The sequence below is a fragment of the Brassica napus genome, chromosome A4 (assembly GCF_020379485.1).
Source record: "Brassica napus cultivar Da-Ae chromosome A4, Da-Ae, whole genome shotgun sequence".
Lineage (NCBI taxonomy): Eukaryota > Viridiplantae > Streptophyta > Magnoliopsida > Brassicales > Brassicaceae > Brassica > Brassica napus.
The window spans coordinates 16,569,975-16,590,678 of NC_063437.1; the positions used below are offsets into that span (position 1 = coordinate 16,569,975).

General features: G+C 29.6%; 2 protein-coding genes and 1 pseudogene across 2 annotated transcripts; all 3 read right to left on the reverse strand.

Moving 5' to 3' along the window:
- Window positions 1–631: 631 nt before the first annotated feature.
- On the reverse strand, window positions 632–2,712 carry LOC106350562 (annotated as a pseudogene).
- A 3,142-nt stretch (window positions 2,713–5,854) lies between these two features.
- On the reverse strand, window positions 5,855–8,868 carry LOC111215079 (putative BTB/POZ domain-containing protein At2g40450). The gene is made up of 5 exons (XM_048778875.1): window positions 8,731–8,868; window positions 8,532–8,597; window positions 8,257–8,360; window positions 6,860–7,007; window positions 5,855–6,614 (listed from the first exon to the last, which is right to left on the reverse strand). The coding sequence occupies exons 1-5, from the start codon at window positions 8,866–8,868 to the stop codon at window positions 6,147–6,149; spliced, it is 924 nt and encodes a 307-aa protein (XP_048634832.1). The 3' UTR covers window positions 5,855–6,146.
- Window positions 8,869–9,436: 568 nt separating this feature from the next.
- On the reverse strand, window positions 9,437–14,232 carry LOC111215080 (50S ribosomal subunit assembly factor BipA-like). The gene is made up of 18 exons (XM_022718250.2): window positions 13,844–14,232; window positions 13,638–13,712; window positions 13,313–13,463; window positions 13,141–13,209; window positions 12,880–13,052; window positions 12,263–12,403; window positions 12,048–12,173; window positions 11,827–11,925; window positions 11,535–11,655; window positions 11,336–11,399; window positions 10,988–11,167; window positions 10,821–10,894; window positions 10,681–10,730; window positions 10,479–10,565; window positions 10,311–10,361; window positions 10,149–10,232; window positions 9,975–10,025; window positions 9,437–9,878 (listed from the first exon to the last, which is right to left on the reverse strand). Exons 1-18 carry the CDS (start codon window positions 14,171–14,173, stop codon window positions 9,795–9,797), a joined length of 2,010 nt encoding a protein of 669 aa, XP_022573971.2. The 5' UTR covers window positions 14,174–14,232; the 3' UTR covers window positions 9,437–9,794.
- Between the last annotated feature and the right edge of the window lie 6,472 nt (window positions 14,233–20,704).

The window sequence follows — 20,704 nt, forward strand, 5'->3', positions numbered from 1 at the left end:
TAATTATCAATTGTTTTTTTATCTTAACTTTTAAACTTTTATAATAAAATAGTGTTTTCAGATAGCAACGCAATATATATAAGAATAATCTTATTTTTTATAATTCTATTATATTATTTTATAATCAATTATTTAATGTAACATATAACATATAAACTTTTATACTCTTAAAATAAAATTTATTTTTAATTATATATATAATTCAGTAAATATATTGTTTAAAATTCGTTTTTAATATAACATAGAAATTTAATATTATTAACATTCATTTTTAATTATATACAAGATTCATTAAGGATAATTTTAAATTAATATATTAATGACTCAGCTAATACTCCCTCTGTTTTTTATTGTAAGTAGTTTAAGCAAAATTTGTTTGTTTCAAAATATAAATAGCTTTCATAATTTTAAGTAACTTTTACTTTTATTGGTTATAGTGTTACCAATCAAATAATAGATACTTATTTATGATTGGTTTAACTACACCTAATTTATATATCAAATGCTACTTTTGAAAAAATTAACAACTTTCTTAATATTTGTGCATTCATTTAAAACTAGTTACAATAAAAAAACAGAGGGAGTAACAAATAATAAATCAATGATTTAGCTAAAATCTAATAAAAATATGACAAGTAAGCAAAATTACGTAAAATCATGGAGAACATAACAAATAAGTAAAATCACTTTATAAATAATAGTATAGATAGATAACGAAAGGCTACATTATGGTTCTTAAACCAGCCTCAACTTATGCCAATATTGGTTGTTTTTATACTCTACCCAATATTGGTTGTTTCTACTCCGTTCAACACAAGCCTTCACTATCTCCACTGTAAGATTTGGGTTGCTCTTTGCGAACAGCTTGAGCTCATCAGAGTAAGCAATAGTAGTTATATTCATTTGGATACAGCTTAAGGCAGCATTGTTCAGTTCGTCATCGAAAGGGATTTGGGCAAGCTCATAAACGTCAAGAGCATTAGACTCATTCAGAGAAGATATAAGTTAGTTCTGCATAGGTTTCGTAGATGTGGGATCTCATATTTGTCCGCTGCTAGATAGAGTGATCGAGCATGCTCTGCACAAGGCGTTAAGCCACTATTGTATATGAACTCTACTAAAGCCTTTACCTCTTCATGTTTCATCTCCGAGAGAGTGATTATCTCTTTTCCAGACGAAGTCTTGCACTCATCCTCCTCAAGCATCTTCTTAAAGACCTTTGATCTTGCGGCCTATTAAAATATCAAGAAAAGGGGCACGTGTTATTGTTTATTGAACAGATAAATAGGAAAAAAATAGGAAAAAGTACTAGAGACCAGAACAAGTTTGTGGGCGGAGATTGCTGCATCTGGATCGCTGTCACCTGCCTTGAGCAGCACATCAACTTGCCATTGTTCTTCCAAGATATGCGCAAATCCATCTAAAAAAAATGCTTAGGTTGGTATGTGTTGCCATAGTTATATGATATTGAGATCTCTTGAATTCGATTGAGTTATATAGAGAATCAAGTTATCATCATGGTCAACTAACTTTATTTCCAATACTTGGGGAATGGAGAAGAGAATTTTAAAAGCCTAATTTTTTTTGTTTTGCGTTTTTCTTGGGAACCAACACAATGATCAATCAGTGTTGTTTTTGAAAATAAGTATTTTCGGCTATTTAGTTATTTTTATCATTACTATCATTATATACATATATAAATCATTTGATATAGTACAAGTTAATCAATGAATTGTTGTCTAGTATTTAATTTGGCATCTCTAATTATTATTTTCTTAATTATATTATTTATATATTTTATTTCAAATGTAAATATCTTTTAATAAAAACGTTCTATAAATATTTGACATTCAGATATTTATTACTCCATCTGTTCCTAAAAGATCCATATTCTAGAGAAAAATTTTGTTTCAAAAAGATTCATATTTTATATTTTCAATGTGGTTTTTGTCAACTAATAATGAGAAATTGTGAAGTTCAAAAACATTAATTGCATCTCTTAAAATCTTATTGATTTACAAATATAGAAAATATAAAATAACAAAAAACTATGCATTTATATCTAAGTTTTAATATGTTTTATTAAAAAGTGTGAAAATTCTAAAATATAGATCTTTTAGGAACGGAAGGAGTATAATTTAACTAATATTCACAAATATAACAAAATATTATATTCAACATATATTTTTTTCGGCATCATTCTTTCGTACACAAATGATTGATATTTTAGTCTTTTCATTTCTATACAAAATATTGATGTTAAAATTTAATTTAATACATCTTGCTTTAAAACAAAAATATAAATTAAAATATAAGTGGTAAAAAATTATTGAGAATCAAATAAAACTAATAAAAGTTTATTGAAAATCAAATAAAACTAATAAAAGTTTATTGAGAATCCTGAGGAATTGGTGGAGTCGTGGATGTTGCTGAGATATAGGTACGGATCACCACGGATGAGGTTCTTGTGGAGGTTATGAGACGTCTCGGGTTGGTGGCGATGAAGACGGTAGTGATTACGAGTTTTCAAAGTTGTGTGTTTTATCTAAGAACTAGTTTAAAATCCGCATCTTGCGTGGGATAAATATTTTATATAGACATTATTTTACGTATATTATTTGGTTAACATTTTTAGATATTATGAAATAAATGAATAAATATACATTGAATAATTGAAAAACTATTAATTGTTACGTGTATAATTAAATTGACAAAAATACATAAATTAATAAAATCACTTTTGTTTATTTACAATAATTTTGTGGTAAATAAATTTAAACAATTATTTTCTCTATTTTGTATTGTATGTAATTAATTTTAAGAAATATTAACATAGATATGTAGTATGTTTTTTTAATATGACTATCTATTAAATGAAACTTTCTAATCACATGATTTTATGATTTGTTTTAACAAAACTTTGAAAACATTAATAACAAAAAAAACTAGTGTGGGGGATTTTTACTATTTTTAATTATTTATAATATTTTTTTCTGAAAATTTAATGAAAATTTCAAAACTAAAATATTAAGCTATCAATTTCAAAAAAATTTAAACCATTGATCATAAAATTTTCAATGTGAGATTTTAACAATTTTATAATTTATATTGATTTTAAAAATTCAAAATATAACATATACAAAAAAATCTAAAGATTTATTATATGGTTAATATGATTGTTTAATTTAATTTAATAATATAACATTAAAAAAATAATTGAGAATATGTAAATTGTTATCAAATCTTTATTATTAAATCATTAATTATCAAATATATTGTATTCACATTTGGTTATTCGGTAAATTTATTTAAGAAAAGAATGAAAAATATTAATGGTAAATTGTTAATTAATTTATGTTTAGTTTAATGAAAAGTATGTAATATATGTTTAGTGGACCAACATATTTCTCTAGAGACTTTGAGAAGCATTCTAGTGATGACACATGACATAGCTAGAATGTTGTAATGCTTCTACTTTAATATATAAAGGATAATATAATATCAGAAGTTGGAATAAATACAAAAAAATATCTTATGTTAAAAAATATCTTCTAGTTAAAGAAAAATAAGAAAAATGGATAGAAATTTTGAAATCAGAAGTTTTGAGAATTTCATCAAAAACCATATGAAACACTTGTCTTCGTAAGAATATATTTATTTACCTAACTAAATTAAATTAAAATATTATTTTTTTGGTTAAGAATTTGTGAGGAATTTAAGCGATATAAATGCTCTAACAGAATATTTATTAATATTTTCGGAAACAATGAAATTGAAGTGATCAAAATGCAAGGAAGTTTTAAAATTTTATGTTCGAAGTATAGATTAATCAAAGAGAGGAATGGTTTAATAATATACTAGATTTTTATACGCGCTTAGAAAGCGCGGGTTTGTTTGTTTTTTCATTTATTGATCGAAAACTGATTTACAAACTACTATTATTTTTGTTTCGAACCATAACAATTAAGTTTTTAGGTTTTTATCATTTGTTTTTTTTTCTCTTCAAAATATGGTATTTGTTCAAAATATGGTAGTTGTTCTATAATAATGTTTGAGTTTTAAGATTTGTTTTCATATCCGGCTTAGATTCATGGTTGAACTTATAGACCCGATACATTGTATATAATCCGGTTCAGATTTAATGAAAAATTTGTTAATTAAAAATCTGATATAACCCGGTAAAAACCCAAAAATTTACTATTAACCTGCGATCTGATACCACTGATCCGATAAACACACAAAATATCTGATAATGTATTTTTTAAATGATTAAATTACTCATATTTTTTATATTACATAAATTAATGATTCCTTAGAATTTGATGAAATTTTATTATGTTATCCAAATAAAAAATGATAATATAAAAAATCTTATTGATATGACAATATTAGTTTATTTTCGTTATTAATAACTTATTATGTGTTTGTTTTTTTTAAGATTTAAATTTTGATTTTAAGATAGTTTTTAAAATATTCTTGAACACTCGTAATTGCGATATCAATATTATGTATAAAATGACATTATACATGGAAAAATGATATTCAAATATGTATATGATATATGGTGTAGGATATATGATTTTGGTTTGTATTGAAAAATCTGTATATTATTAAAATAATCTATTTTGAATATTGATACGTATATTTAAGAAAATAATATTTTCATGTTTGTTAATTTATTTATAGTTCATAATATATTTATATTTATATTTATATTAAATTTAAAGTTAGTATATCTTTTAAATATATATATAGGCCCATTACTTATAAATCCATTTATGTAGGCCCAAAACAAAAGACTAAAATATTATTAATGAATTTTATTACTCTCTTGTAAAAATAAGGGTTATTTTGAAAAAAAAATGTAATTTTCATTAAGGGTATAATTTAGGAATGATCCTCTTTTAATGGTATTGATACGTATAGTTTTAGGAACAAAAGTTATGGCCCTAAAGTAGATTAAAATCAAACAATTACGGGAGGAAAATCTGTTACAACCATTTAAAAAAAAACCAAAAAAGCCATTAAGTGATAAAATTGAATATAAAAAAAATTTAGTAAATGATATCCAAAGTTGACAATTAATGATTGGTATCTATCTTATATACGGAAACGATGGGAACGGACCTAAGCAAATAGGAATTATCCATATATTTTGAGTAGTTAAAGAAATATAAAAAAAATTCAGATTACTAAGGCGAAAAGGTTTATTAGCTCAAGCGATAGCTAGGGCTCTCTATATAAACATCTTAGGCGTCCTCTCAACTTCTAACCAAACAAACCCAAAACTTCATCAAAACTTGTGTTTCCTTGCCTGCTTAGCTCTCTCGTTCCTAACAAAAAAAGAAGAACAGAACATCTATCATGTCTTTGATCAAGACCAACAACTTATTCGCTTCTTTGATGATTCTTGTGGCAGTCTTTGGAGTTGCCGTTGGAGACTCTTTGGTCTCTGAATACAACAAAGACTATCACGACGTCATTGAAGTCACTCACAACATCTTTGAGCAGTCTGAACCATCTAACAACCCACCGAGAGTCCAAAACTTTATATGCGGTGTTCCTGGTCACTGCGGCATACATAAGCTAGTCTTACCGTTGGATCGCTGTGCAGCTCGCTTTCGTAGACCGGTCGGATCACCAAACAGTACAATAGATAATTTAATTTTCATCAGCAAAATTTTGTGCTAATATGATTGTATTATTAAAAACAATGTTTGCTTGCTTGATAGTAAGCAATATATATTCGTAATTGTTTTTTTTTCTCATTCACATAATAAAATATAATATTTCATAATCATTGATATACGAATTGCACGAGTAAGTTTAAAATTTGTCAAGTTTGTGAAAACAATAAATAAGTACAATCCCATAAAAAAATGAACGGATTTGTGTAGTAAAAGAAGGAAAACTACATTATTGGTAATCAACAGTCAAGGCCGTGCCTGAATATTTTAGGCCCTCAAGCATAAATTTTTGTTTGGCACATTAACTATTAGCTTTCAAAAATATATACACACAGATTTGAACCTATGTTCTTAAACATGCACACAAATACAATTATCAATAGAGCTATAGACGTTTTTACACTGATTAAGTATTGGCCCCTTAAAATTTTAAAGCAATTTTGGCCCCAACACATGCTTCTACTCAAGAATGCAAAAAGTGTAGTTTCTGATTCTACTCTGTTCAACACAGGCCTTCATTATCTCCACTGTAAGATTTGGGTTACTCTCTGCAAACAGCTTGAGCTCATCAGAGTAAGCAATTGTAGCTATATTCATTCGGATACAGCTTAAGGCAGCATTGTTTAGTGCGTCATCGAAAGGGATTTGGGCAAGCTCATAAACGTCAAGAGCATTAGATGCGTTCAGAGAAGATATAAGTTCGTTTCTGGTCAGGTCTCGTAGATGCGGGATCTCATATTTATCCGCTGCTAGATAAAGTGATCGAGCATGCCCTGCACAAGGCGTTGAGCCATCACTGTATATGAACTCTACCAAAGCCTTTAGCTCTTCGTGTTTCATCTCAGAGAGAGTGATTATCTCTTTCTCAGACGAAGTCTTGCACTCATCCTCCTCCAGCATCTTCTTAAAGACCTTTGATCTTGCAGCCTTTTCAAATATCAAGTAAGGGTCACTCTTCAACCAATTATCAAAAATCTATATATTTTAATGGGTCACATAATATCTAATACCAAAAGTTGGATTACAGTGCATAAACAACTAACTTTGAAACAAAAAGAAATAATACTAAAAGAACTTGTATTATGAAACAGGAGTAATACAAAATATTAGAGTGTGTCAAATATTGTTTTCTAAACCAGATAACAAAAAAATAAATAGGAAGAAGTGAAGACCAGAACAAGTTTGTGAGCGGAGATTGCTGCATCTGGATCGCTGTCTCCTGCCTTGAGCAGCACATCAACTTGCCATTGTTCTTCTAAGATATGTGCAAACCCATCTAAGAAAATGTTTAGATTGCTCTGTTTTGCCATAACGATAATACTGATATCACTTGAGTTTCGTTTAGTTATATAGAGAATGAAGACTACGAAGTGATGATTCTTTCCTTTTGTGTTTGAAAGCTAGTAAATTGATGATTCCTTCCTCTGAAAACAAGCATTATTTATCTTTCCTTTTGCTTCCTTGTAGTATCCGATACTTTGGGAATGGAGAAGAGACAACTTTAAAAGCCTAACTTCGAAACATTATGCTGAGAGTCTGAGACGATCCTTGTTTTCAAAATAAGTATTTTCGTTGATTTATTTTATTTTATTTATTTTTACTCTTACTATCATTATACATATAAATAATTTGATAATACAAGTTACTTTTGTAATGTTTGTCAATTTTAAATTTTATTAATTGATTATTTTTTATACCAGACTTTAGAGAGGTTTATACTAAAATATGTATTGGAAGGAAACGTTTGTTCGAATTTTTTTCTCCTTCAGCTTTAATTTTATGATTATGTATATAAGAAAGTTTTTTACACCATAAATAAATAAAAAATCGAGAAAATAAAAAAGATAACTTTAAATTACACAAATAGATGACTATTGAAAGTTGTGGTTTATGAAAAAAGCTACCATGTTGTTACTCCATTATCAATAATATATCTACGCGCCATATAAGCCCTTATTATTTCAACAGTAAGATCTGTATTCCTGGTTGCGAACAACTTGAACTCAAGAGAGTTAGCAATCGTCTTTAGATTCTTTATGATATAACTAAATGCAGCATCGTGGACAGTGCCGTGCCTACCATTTGAGGGGCCTGAGGCAAGAATAACTCTTTACAAAAATCAAAATAAAATAATTATAGAAAGGTTAAAATTTTAGCAGTAAAAAATTCATTTTCTATAATTATTTTCTGATTTTTGGTGTTTAAAAATACTATTATAAGTATTAATTATCATATTTCATTTTTTTGTTTTATACTGAACTTTCAGATTTTAAGTATATTTTGTAAATTTCTCAATCCTACTGTAACTCATATAAATCAAATAATTATATTTATAAAAATATGAACTAAATTTTAAATTAATGAATTAAGAACAAAATGCAGAAAATCATAAGAGTGCATACAACAAAATCGATAAATGAAATCTAAGATATTTTTTTTGTCAAGAGGAATCAGAGAGAGCTCCAAGACTTCAAGAGCATTCGAGAGAGTAAGAGATTTTACTAGCTCGTTTCTGCATAGATCGCGTAGATGTGGAATCTCATATTTGTCGGCTGTAACATAGAGTGACCTAACGTGTTCTTTTGCTTTCGCAGAAAGCTTAGAGCCGTCACTGTAGATGAATTTGACAAAAGCCTCTAACTCCTCATGTTTCAGCTCCGAGAAAGTGACTGTCTCGCAGGATCGTTTCAGCATAACGTAGTGACCACGGCAACAAAAGGTTTCAGGGTTTTTTCGTATTTGTTTCTTGGGCCTTCCCGTGATCATTTTCTTTTTGAAATTTAGTATGGGTCCAACGCCCATGCCTCTTCGGCCTTTCTGTAGAGACGGTCTTGCTGCCTCGACCGGTTGAGATGGAGCTTTGAACTCGTCTAGTTCCAGTATTTTCTTTAACACCTCTGACCTTGATGCCTATTCAAATTCCGAAAAACAAAGGTTATTGACCACTAAATAAGCATTTCAAGTAAAGAGACACTCTCAAACACCGGAGTATAATTTCGGTTATAAATAAGAAATACAAGATAAATTAAGATGAAGATGAGACCAGGACAAGTTTGTGTGCAAGGATGGATACACCCTCATCACTGTCCCTTGCTTTTAGTTGTACATCGACTTGCCATTTTTCTTCCAAAGCCTTTGCAAATCCACGCACGAAAATGTCCTTGTTGGACCTTGTTGACATATCTATATGCTACTCTTGACTAATAAAACGATGGAGAGTTATATAGATAGGGAGGAACTCCATAGTAACTGTCAAAATGACTTTTCGTTTACTTTCTTCTCGTGTTCCAAGAATTTGGAAATTGATGAGACATAGCTTCTCAAGTCCTCAGTTTTAGTCCGATCCTCTCTCGGGATACGTTGTATCAAACCAAATTAACGGATGTTAACATTGTATCAAAACACAATAATATTAAAATTATCAAAAAAAATTTGGTCTGTTTAATAAATGTCTTAATGTCTTATAGGACCTTAATCATTTTTATAAAAATATTATGTTTATTTCCGTGCACATTTAATTAGAAAAATACCTTGGGTAATTAGTTAATTTAGTCTTCACTATTGTTTTTATTAATTTACTTAGTCTTTAGTTAAAAGTTTTAAGTATAAAAATGATTAAGTTAAAACTTGTTGAGGCATGTTTATTGGAAATTTTCAGAATGAAATTTTCTTACTTAAAGTTAAGAAACGGTTCTTATATTATGCGAAAAACATCATTCTAAAAACCTCCAATATACATGGCCTTAGGATTTAGGACTACCCAAAATAGTAGTTGAATCAAATACGTTGACTTCAGAATAACAAAGATACTAGTGTATCGTCTATTGTCTCTTCCTACGAGTTCAGTTACAGATATAACCAAACATTAGAGTCTGAAACTGCGCCAAGTAACAACAACACTTTCACAATGACAAAACATGTATAATGGATCCTATCTTATTTTTTGTTATTCAATAGAAGAATATATCTTCTTGCGTATAAGTTATGAATCTATATAATCTGAATGTTTCTCGTACATATTCAATAATATTCTTTTTGTATGATCGTGAAGCCATAGCCAGAACCAACCCAGCTTAACAAAAAAAAATCAGAAACCGGAAAATCAGATTAATCTTTGGCTCGTTTGCTCTGGGATTTACGCTTGGTAACGTCTAGACATCTCTTCCTCAACCGAATCCTCTTTGGAGTGACCTGAACACATTAAACCCAATAAACAATACATATGCATAAGAAGCCACAAACAAAACGTTCTCCATGGTTCACTGATTGGTTATGAACAAATGTTACCTCAATAAGTTCATCTGAGGCAACGTATCCTATAGCTTCCTCAAGTGTCATCTGAATCGAAAAGAATTCAAAAGTATTTCAATACAAGTATCACAACACAAAGGATAAGAAAGTTTAGTCATCAAGAAAACGGTTTTCTCGTCTCTATAGATGTTGTGAGAAAAGGGTACATACGAGGCGAGGTGGAGACAGCTTCACATTTTCGTCTTTGTTAGCAGATCGAATGTTGGTAAGCTCTTTGGCCTTAACCGGGTTAACCTGTAGTGTGCAATTCAAGTGAGCAGCAAGTGGTATTGAGATTTGAAGTATGGAGAGGGGTGAGTCGAACCAACTTACATCAAGATCTGTATCTCGTGAGTGCTCACCAATAATCATGCCATCGTATGACTGGAAAAAAAAAACAGAAAACATAAGAAGATGCAGCATAAGCAAGGATCAAATGCACGAGGCCCACATAAAATGTTCTAATTAAGAACAACTAAACCGGTAAAGAAGGGTTCTCACGTCCAGCCCTGGAGACACAAAGAGAGTCCCACGAGCTTCCAAACCCATCAGTGAATGAGATGTAATTGTTCCATATCCCATCGACACCTGTTTCATCATCAACAAAATTTAAATTTCAATTATAACTTGAGTGGAAAGGGATCTTTCCTATTCAAACAATCAACCAACCATAAGACAACAAGCCTCATAGCTATATACGTACCAATACTCCTTTCCTAACATTGCCAAGTGGACCTCGGTACTTTTCATATCCTGCAAAAATTTTACAACCGTTATCAAATTGATGCTTAGGAAAGAAGAATAAACAGTGGAAAAGGAAGTGCGAGTAGAGAAGTTGCATACTTAGGAAAGCACGATGCATGAATCCAGTTCCACGGGTGTCGCTGCTAAACACACATCTGTACCCAACCAAACCTCTGCAGTACACAAGTAATCATATCGTTAAATTTCATCAAAGGTATAATTATGATTTGAGTATAAGTTTTATGGAAGTAATTAAAGTAACCAACCTTGAAGGACAAGTTAATGTGAGTCTCGTCCTACCATCATTTCCAGGGACAGGACCCATGTCAGTAACTTCAGCCCGCCTATGGGATAGAGCTTCCATCACTGATCCTACGTGCTCTTCATTAATCTCAATTATCACCTCTTCTATTGGTTCAAGCTTTAGTTTGTTTTCAGTTTTGTACCTAAAATCAGATAAATGAAAAACGCTCAGAAACACTTCTCAGAAGAAAACCGAAATAAAAAGAAAATTTAGAAACAAAGAGTGTTTTTTCTAGGCTAAAAAGTAAAATCCCTATTAGATGTAAATAATAGATTAGATAACGTAGTAGTGTAGTAGTATCTGAACTCACATGACTTTAGGTGGTGAGACGGAGAGCTCGAAACCTTCACGTCTCATATTCTCAATCAAGATACCTGTTAGACACAAGAGAGATTAATTCACATTGCACAGAGAAATAGATATAATTCCAGTTTTTCCTACGTATTTAATATTTATTTCGTTTTTTCAGAGGTGAAGAAACAGTGAACACAAATTGGAAAAGCACAAACCAAGTTGAAGTTCTCCTCTCCCTTGGACTTCAAATGACTCTGACAACCCTGGAATAACGTTTATGGCAAGATTTGTTTCAGCCTCCGCCAATAGCCGGTCCCCAATTTTCCCTCCGGTTAACTGCATGCATATTAGCAAAAGCCTATCAACATCCAAAACACACAACATTACTCCATATACTGCTTAGTGAGGGACAAATCAACTCAATTCAGATGTAAAGATGCAGCAACCCAAAGATAAATTTGAATACAATGGCTAGAGCTACGTCTTATTGCTCAAATTAAAACATACTTGGGTGCCATCACGACCAGCCAGAGGAGAGTCATTGACACCAAACGTCATAGAAATTGTTGGTGGATCCAGTTCAACAGCAGGTAACGCAGTTGTGACCTGTAAGAAGAAAAAAATGATGGAGTTGTCATTAATGGTATTTAAAAAAGTTCTGTTAAATTAAAAATTCGCTTGTTGTTTTCTAAAACTCAAACAGGAGAAGTAGTCTATTAAGATATTACCTCTACACTAGCCACCGTGTGACCTATTGATGGAGCTGTCAGACCAGCCATGCAGATGATATCACCAGCTCCAGCAGCGTCAATTGAAACTATGGTCGTACCTTTCTTTTTCATCAGCTTCACAACCTATTAGAAAGATTGTTTGTATCTGCTTAGATGAGACAATGCTCTTTACAAACACGTCTGGCCAAGTATAAAGCAATATACAGACAAACCTTTGCTTCTTCTATTTTCTCGGAGGAGCCGGTTTCAGTTTGGCGTAGTCCACTAATTTTGTCCCCTACACGGACAACTCCAGAAGATACTCTTCCAGTTAATATACGTCCGAGATAGAAGTCCTTCTCCATCATTGAAACCTGCAACTCGGAAGTGAAAAAATGTTAGTGAAAATTCCATTGCCAAAGGCTTAAGCAGTTCACACATTCTATCCCCTCTAGACAAGAGTTACAAAGTACAAACATGTGATATCTTCCAATCTCGGTATATAATCTACACAGCAATAACACGTTCAGAATAAGAAAGGTGAAGATCACAATTCTTGGCTATTATCTCATATAAGTTCCAACCATCTCTTTTTTTTTGTTCCAATAATTCTAGATTTCTTGAGATTCACTGACCGATATTAGATACTTCTAAATTCACACAACAAGTTTACTTAATAAACATCCCAAGTTACCCATGTGAGGCCTAGCAAAAATCATGTGAGCAGTGCTAGTCTACCTCGGTCATAGTTATGAAACACATTTAATGATCAGCTACTTCATATAAGACAACTAAAAAAAAGTAAAAGAAGTTGCAAAATTGGCAACCCAAGTTAAAAATTAAAAATTACCAGCATTAGAAAAGGCTCATCAAGGTCTGCTTTTGGTGGGGGAACATATTTAACTACAGCATCAAGCAACTGTGACATATTCTTCGCATCTGCAGGAGGTTCTTTGGTGAAGGTAGACGATGCCCATCCTTCCTTTGCCGATGCATAAAGCACCGGAAAGTCTAGTTGTTCCTCTAATAACGCAGAGAAGACATGAATATTAATTAAAGCCAAAAAATGCTAATAATCATTTAAATAAATCAGAACAAATATATTTATTACCTGTAGCACCAAGATTTGCAAAAAGATCAAACACCAGACTCTCCACTTCATCACACCTCTCTTCTGAAACTGGTAGTGGAAAAAGGCGTAGGAAAATAAAACATTAAAAACGATAAGAAACACTTTACAAATTAAAAAAAAAAAAAAGAGAGGAAGTGAATGCAGTTCATACCTGAAGGTCGATCAACCTTGTTCAAGAGAAGAATAGGGCGTAGCCCATACGTCAAGGCCTTAGCAAGAACAAACTTTGTCTGTGCAAGAGGTCCTTCTCCAGCATCAACAACTAATATAGCTCCTTCTACCATACCAACAACTCGTTCCACCTACATTCCAAATGCAGCATAAGTCCTATGGATATATAAAAGCGTAAATTTTCTTACAATTATACAATTTCTATTTTAATTGTCAAAGAACAAATCAACACTGCTAAAACTCAGCATGAGAATCAATAATAATCTAAAACGTAAACCTTTTTTTATCAGGGAACAGTCACATACCTCCCCACCAAAATCAGCGTGACCAGGTGTATCCACCATGTTAAGTTCATTGTCCTTCCAAAACACGGACGTCACCTGTCGGAAAAAAAATCACATCAAACTCCAACTGTTATGTTCCACGGTAATAACAAATAAATGACTCAAAAGTCTTCGACTTTATTAGTGGGTTCAAACGGGAACACGATAATCTTCACGAAAGGCGATACCTTTGAAGAGATAGTGATCCCTCGCTCACGCTCGAGGTTGATCGAATCCATGGCACGCTCGTGAGGGATATCGGCTCCGCACTGACGGAGAATCCTGTCCATGAGCGTTGTCTTCCCGTGATCGACATGAGCTATCACAGCCACGTTACGGAGACGGTTGGGATCTAGCGAGCTGCTGGGAGCTCCGGCGGCGGCCGTGGAAGCTGTGGCGGCGGAGAAGGCGCGTAAGGAGGAGAGGGAGAATCTTGATTTGAGATGGGGAGATTGAGAGGAGGAGAAGGATCTTCGAGTGGTGTTTGACCAGAGAGATCGAAGCAGAGGACCCGCCATGTCTTGCTTCCACGAAATGTGAGTGGTAGAGGGTTTTACGAGATCTAAAATCTTTAGTTGACGGAGAGACAAAGGGTTTTGTCTTTTTCTTTTTCGTTATTTGCAAAGTACGATACTAACTCTTTTAGATATTCACTATTTTCCTTATATTTTGCAATTGGCTATACTAGTCCCATCAGATAACACCAGGGATTTTGTAAGAATTAATGAATATTTTGAACTTCTGTATAAGATATTTTTTATATGAACTTCTATATAAGATATTGTACAGTTTTGAACAAATATTTCAGGAGAAAAACTAAACCAAAACCGAATCTAATTCATAAATAACTGAATCTTATAGTTTTGTAAAGAATAAAACCCAAAATGAACCAGAACTAATCTGCGAATTGAAAGAATACCTAAATTTAAAAAATAAAATTATATATCTAGAAATATTTATTATATATATAAAGCTATAGAATCGAAAGAAAAAAACACAATAAATGTTTTATCTGGGTTCGGTATCAAGATATATAGTTAGTTTTTTAATTTTATATCAATATATGGTTAGTTAAATATCGTTTTGTCCGGAAAGTCATTTAATCGTTCACATGGCATCTGGTTGAATCAAACATGATTAATATGTCTAATGAATAAAATAAACTTGTATGATCATGTAGGGGATATCTATGTTACAAAGTTGAACCATAATTATAAAGATATTTTGGTAACATGCATATATAAAGAAAATGGTAAGTTCTGTTATAACTTTCGCTATATATATACAGAATTTCAGAGCAGTGGGTTCCGTGTATTGTGGAAATAAGGTTTTGTATAATAAAAAGATATGAACAAATGTATTAATAGTTTTATTTAAGAGCAAATTAGCTCAAAATACTTAAAAAGATGGGATACCATGTAAATGGGGGAAAATGGTAATGATGAGGGGAAGAAAATTAGAGGGATATAGGGTATGAAGTGCAAATAGGGGATATTTGGTGTATAGAGAGTACAAATTCTCTTTATTTAATTTGGTATGTTCAGTGGCAACAAGTGTAAATGTGTAATATGCCGAGTAGTAATAGAAGCAAAAGATAACAATGATTTTGAAGTAATAATATTGATAACCCTGCATCAATATTTTTTTTATCAAACCATGCATTTAATTCAGAGCAAAGGTTTACCCTGCCCACCCAAAGGTGAGCTTAAGTCAAGGTTGTAAGCTTCTTTAGGTAAGCCATCAGCTTCAACATTGCTGGAACAAAAAATGTAAGAAAAGGATATGGAAACCCCACATCAATATAATATTCGGGTTTAGATCATTGGAGTGGTTCGGTCGACTAGTACAACACAGAACCGGTCTTGAACGAAAATGAAGGAAATTTGGGTTTCCGGCCCTCTTTTGTATAAATAATAATAGTATAGCAGTTCTAAGATTTGTAATATTTCCCTCTTATTTATGTTGTTTAAATTATATCTTTTTTTTTTGTTTAAATTATATCTCTATTTTACTAATGACTTTATTTTTTATATTTTTTGCTTCCGGTCTAGTATTCTAAGGACCAGCACTAGGTTCATGTTTCTTTGGTAGTACACGATCCTCGCTTGTATTCAGAAATTTCATAGAGACAATGGTTACTTATTCCGCATGCTAAACAGTATTGGTGGCTATTCTAATATATTTTATCTTGGAAAGATATTTGGAGGATTAAAGCCCACTAGAAGACTGGGAAGTTTATTCTTCATCTTTTGGATGCATGACAATATAGCACCATAGTTATAAAGCGTCTACTTGAATAGAAACTTATAAAGACTATACATTTGGGTTTTAGTATCAAAGTCCAGAGTCTTAGATTTCAGATATTTCGGCTCGTTAGGCAAAAAGATCTAATTGGTCAAAAATCTGCATTTCCTAGTCCATAGTCTTAGTAGACAAAATTCGATAAAGTGAGCGAACAAGTACTCAGTTAGAAAATGTGTGGCTTCATAACACCTAGGATCAACGAAGCTTGATACTTCGAGGATGGGGCCAGAACCGGCTTAACCAGTTCATAGGCTCTGAGGCAATTTTTCAAAATATGCCCTTACAATATTGTTTATTCCTAGCAAAATTGTATAGTTTATCGAAAATTGAAACCAAACGCTTAAAATATTATCATGCTCACATAAGGGATTAGAAATTATTATGGTCCTATTAAAAACAATTATCTCACAGAAAATAATTTTATACCATCAGATTTCAAAATTTCAAATTTGTATTAGCATTTGTTTTCAAAAATTTGCTAAATATTCAGAATGATACAATCTAATTGTCGAGTACTAGAAAGAAGTGACACGTATTTAGGTATAAAATTTTGATTCGTCTAAAATATATAAACATAGGACTTGATTGGTTGGTGATTTTAATTTTTTTTGCTTTAGAAATTAGGGTGTGTATTTTTTAGCCGTAGCTTTAATATTTTCCTGGAAAAATATATTTCTTTTTCTAAAATTTTGGCTGTATTTTTTTTGAGCCTTGCATCGGAAATACTTTCAACACTAGGATAAGATCCGCGCCTTGCGCGGGATTAAGTTATTATTTTTATTATATTTTGGAGAATGAAACAATAGTTTAGCTTCATTTGGATTACGGGTGTTCAATCCGGATATCGGGTTGGTTTCGGTTCGGTTCGGTTTTTTTTGGTATTTGGTTAGTAAAATATAACTACTATTCTAAATCCATATTTACTTTGACTTTAGTCTTTCACATACTTTTGAAAGATTTCAACTGGACGACTAAATTGATCAGCCAATCTTGTTGTTTTAAATCATTAGTGTTTATATATATATATTATTTAGTTTGAATATTTATTAAATAAAAATTCATATGCGTTATATTTTATGATCATTTGTAACTTATTATAACAAAAAAAATAATCTATTGATCATAAAATTTTCAGAGTGGGAATATTCAAATTTCTAATAATATATAGACGTTTTGAAAAATTCAAATATAACATATAAGAAAAAATATAAATGTTTTTATTATATATTTAATGTGATTTTTTAATATCTTTCAATAATATAAAATTAAAAAAAAAAGAACTAAGATACCAAAATTGTTATCAAATATTTATTATTCATAATAATTAATTTTCATATATACGTTAATCATATTAGGTAATTTCGTAGCTTCTAATTAAGGAAAGTGCAAAAAAAATTTTGGTAGATTATTTATCAATTCGATAGTTAGTTTAATAAAAAATATAATGTAAGTCAAGATGTACCAACCTATTTTTCTAAGAATAGTATATTTTATATAGTCATTTATTAAATGAGAATTTATAATCATACAGTTCTATAATCATTCATATCATTTTATAACTGAATATTTAAATCATCGATAACAAAATTTTCAGTGTGAAATCTTTAATAAGTTTATAATTTATAAATGTTTTTGAAAATTCATTGAAAGTTTTAATATTAAAATATTTATGTAATCTTATGGTATATAGTATAATCTATATATATATATAAATATATATGTTTTATTATTAAATGATATTTTTACTCATATGGTTTTAAAATAATGTGTATCTTCTTATAATATTAAATAAAAGTTCATATTAATACAATTTTATGATCATTTTTAACTTATTATGACAAAAAAAATAATCTATTGATCACAAAATTTTCAGAGTGGGGATCTTCAAATTTCTAATAATTTATAGACGTTTTGAAAAATTCAAAATATAACATATAAGAAAAATTAAAAATGTTTTTATTATATTTTTAATGTGATTTTTAAATATATTTTAATAATATAAAATTAAAAAAAGAACTAAGATACAAAAATTGTTATCAAATATTTATTATTCATTATAATTAATTTTCACATATACGTTAATCATATTAGGTAATTTCGCAGCTTTTATTTAAGGAAAGTGCAAAACATTTTTTGATACGTTATTTATCAATTCGATAGTTAGTTTAATAAAAAAGTGTAATATAAGTTAAGATGGACCAACCTATTTTTCTAGAAATAGTATATTTTGTATAGTTATTTATTAAATAAGAATTTATAATCATACGGTTCTATGATCGTTCATATCGTTTTATAACAAAATATTTAAATCATCGATAACAAAATTTTCAATCTGAAATCTTTAATAAGTTTATAATTTATAAATGTTCTTGAAAATTCATTGAAAGTTTTAATATTAAAATATTTATGTAATCTTATGGTATATAGTGTTTAATATATATATATATATATATATATATATATATATATATATATATATTTTATTATTAAATGATATTTTTTACTCATATGGTTTTAAAATCATGTGTATCTTCTTATAATAAAAATGTTAAACCATTGATCATTAATTTTTAACATAATAATTTTAATAGTTTTAGTCATTTATTGTCGTTTTTAAAAATTCAAAATATAACATATACGAAAAAATCTAAATTTTATTTTTATAGCTAATTAGCCTAATTTGATTGTTTAATTTATTTTAATAATATAAAATTAAACAAAAAATGATGGAGAAGATATACATTGTTATCAAATCTTTATTATTAAACTCATTAATTGTCATATATATATTAGTCATTTATGGTAATTCCGTAGGTTTTATTTAAGGAAAGAAAATATCATATCATATCATTATATCATATAATTTGACCAACTTATGTATCTAACAACATATAAAAATCGAATGTGGACTTACTTATTTTTCAATTGAATGTAATTGACTACCTAATTGAGTGCCACCTATGCATTGGGGCCTCTTTTAATTAATACAAAATTGAGGTTACATCTTTTCAAATGTTCCTCAATTAATATATAAGGGATTTGTAAAAATTCTTTGGCGATACATTAATACTTTTTCTTCTGCCTATTTTAGCATCCATGCAGAAACTCCTAACTCATTTTACTCTAACCAAAAGGAACCGTTTTTTTTTTCTTTTGAAACCAAAAAGAACTACTAGTATTGGTGCACCTAGAGCATCTTCAATGCATAACCCAATTTTAACTTCAAAATGGAGTAATTTTTTAATGGAATAATTGCATAATGAAGTTGAGTTTTACTCTAACCCTATTGTATTTTGGAATGAGTAATAGAGTAATGAACAAAAAATAAAATCGTTATTCTATTTATAATTTTACTACATAATAGAGTAGAAAATAGAATAGCCTTGAAACATTTTTTTTTACTTCAAATACTACTTTAAAATAGAAAAATTGGAGTAGAGTTTAAAATGCACTTAAACCATCCAGAAGAGTTTCTAAAACTTTGTTTTGTCCCCCCTAGTGCTTTGTTCCTTCTAGACTTTCTAACAAAGCTGTAATTTCAGTGTTTCTCTTTAGAAATTGAACTGTAAATTATTGATGCCCTCCTTTTTTTTTGTCAGCTTGATGACCTCCTTTAATGGTCTTTTTCATACATTCATTAATTTATAGTTAGGTTTTACTTATTTTTAAAAGAAATTCTAAAATAATAGTATCATAATATTTTAAATTTTAAGATTAACAATACATATAACACCAAAAAAACAAAACTCTGATTAGTTGTCTAAGTTTCATATATACCGTAATATCTGAAGAAAAAAAAAATTCAAACCCCTGAAATTTTCTTTGTAGGAAAAATGAAAACAGATAAGACAGACTCTTTTCTGTTTGTAAAAATGCATTTTTTGTGTGTTAACACATATTAAAAAGAGCACATTAAAGTTGATTATAAATACATCATTTTCTATGTTTCATTATTTTCCATAACTTAAATTAATCGTATTTGATGTACAACTAATATTTCTAAAATTTACAATTTATAAAATTAACAATCTATAATTTGATTATAAAATTTACAATTTATCTTTACTAATTAATAGTCAAAAATATAATTCGAAACCAAAATTTTATTTTTGATTTTAAAGAAAAATGTTTTAATCTCAATGATTTTAAAACTTTTATGGCGGTTTTGTGATAAACTTAAATATTGTATGTAAGAATATTTTTTATAACTCTAATATAGCTAAATAAATGACAAAGCATAAAAAAAAAATTACATAGAGCTGTGAGTTCTTTTTTTTTTGTTTTGTTAAAAAAGCGAGTCGAGAATTATTCCACTATTTTAGGCGATAAGGAACATATTTTTTCTTTTCTTTTTGTGTGTATATAATGAGCATATATTGTGTATTTTGTGGAAAGTGACTTACAATGTATTCATATTACAAAAAAAACAAAGTTCAGTCGCTTTGTAAACCCATAAAGCTTTCGTAGTTTTTTTCTAGTACATCGTAAATATATAATTATTTGTTTTTCTTTTCCTAACATTTAATAGTAGATTGCAACACGTTTATTTAAAAATCAACAGTAACATATCTATATTGAAGTTTTAATATTTGTACCCAAAAAATATTTATATTGACAGGTGCGACTCCCTTTTTCCTTTTCCAGTACGGAATCTTTATTTTTTTTTCTCATCACAAAAGCTCACAAAATACTATATAAAAAAGCTATCAAACAACGTAGTACTATAATGTTTGAACTGTTTTCCC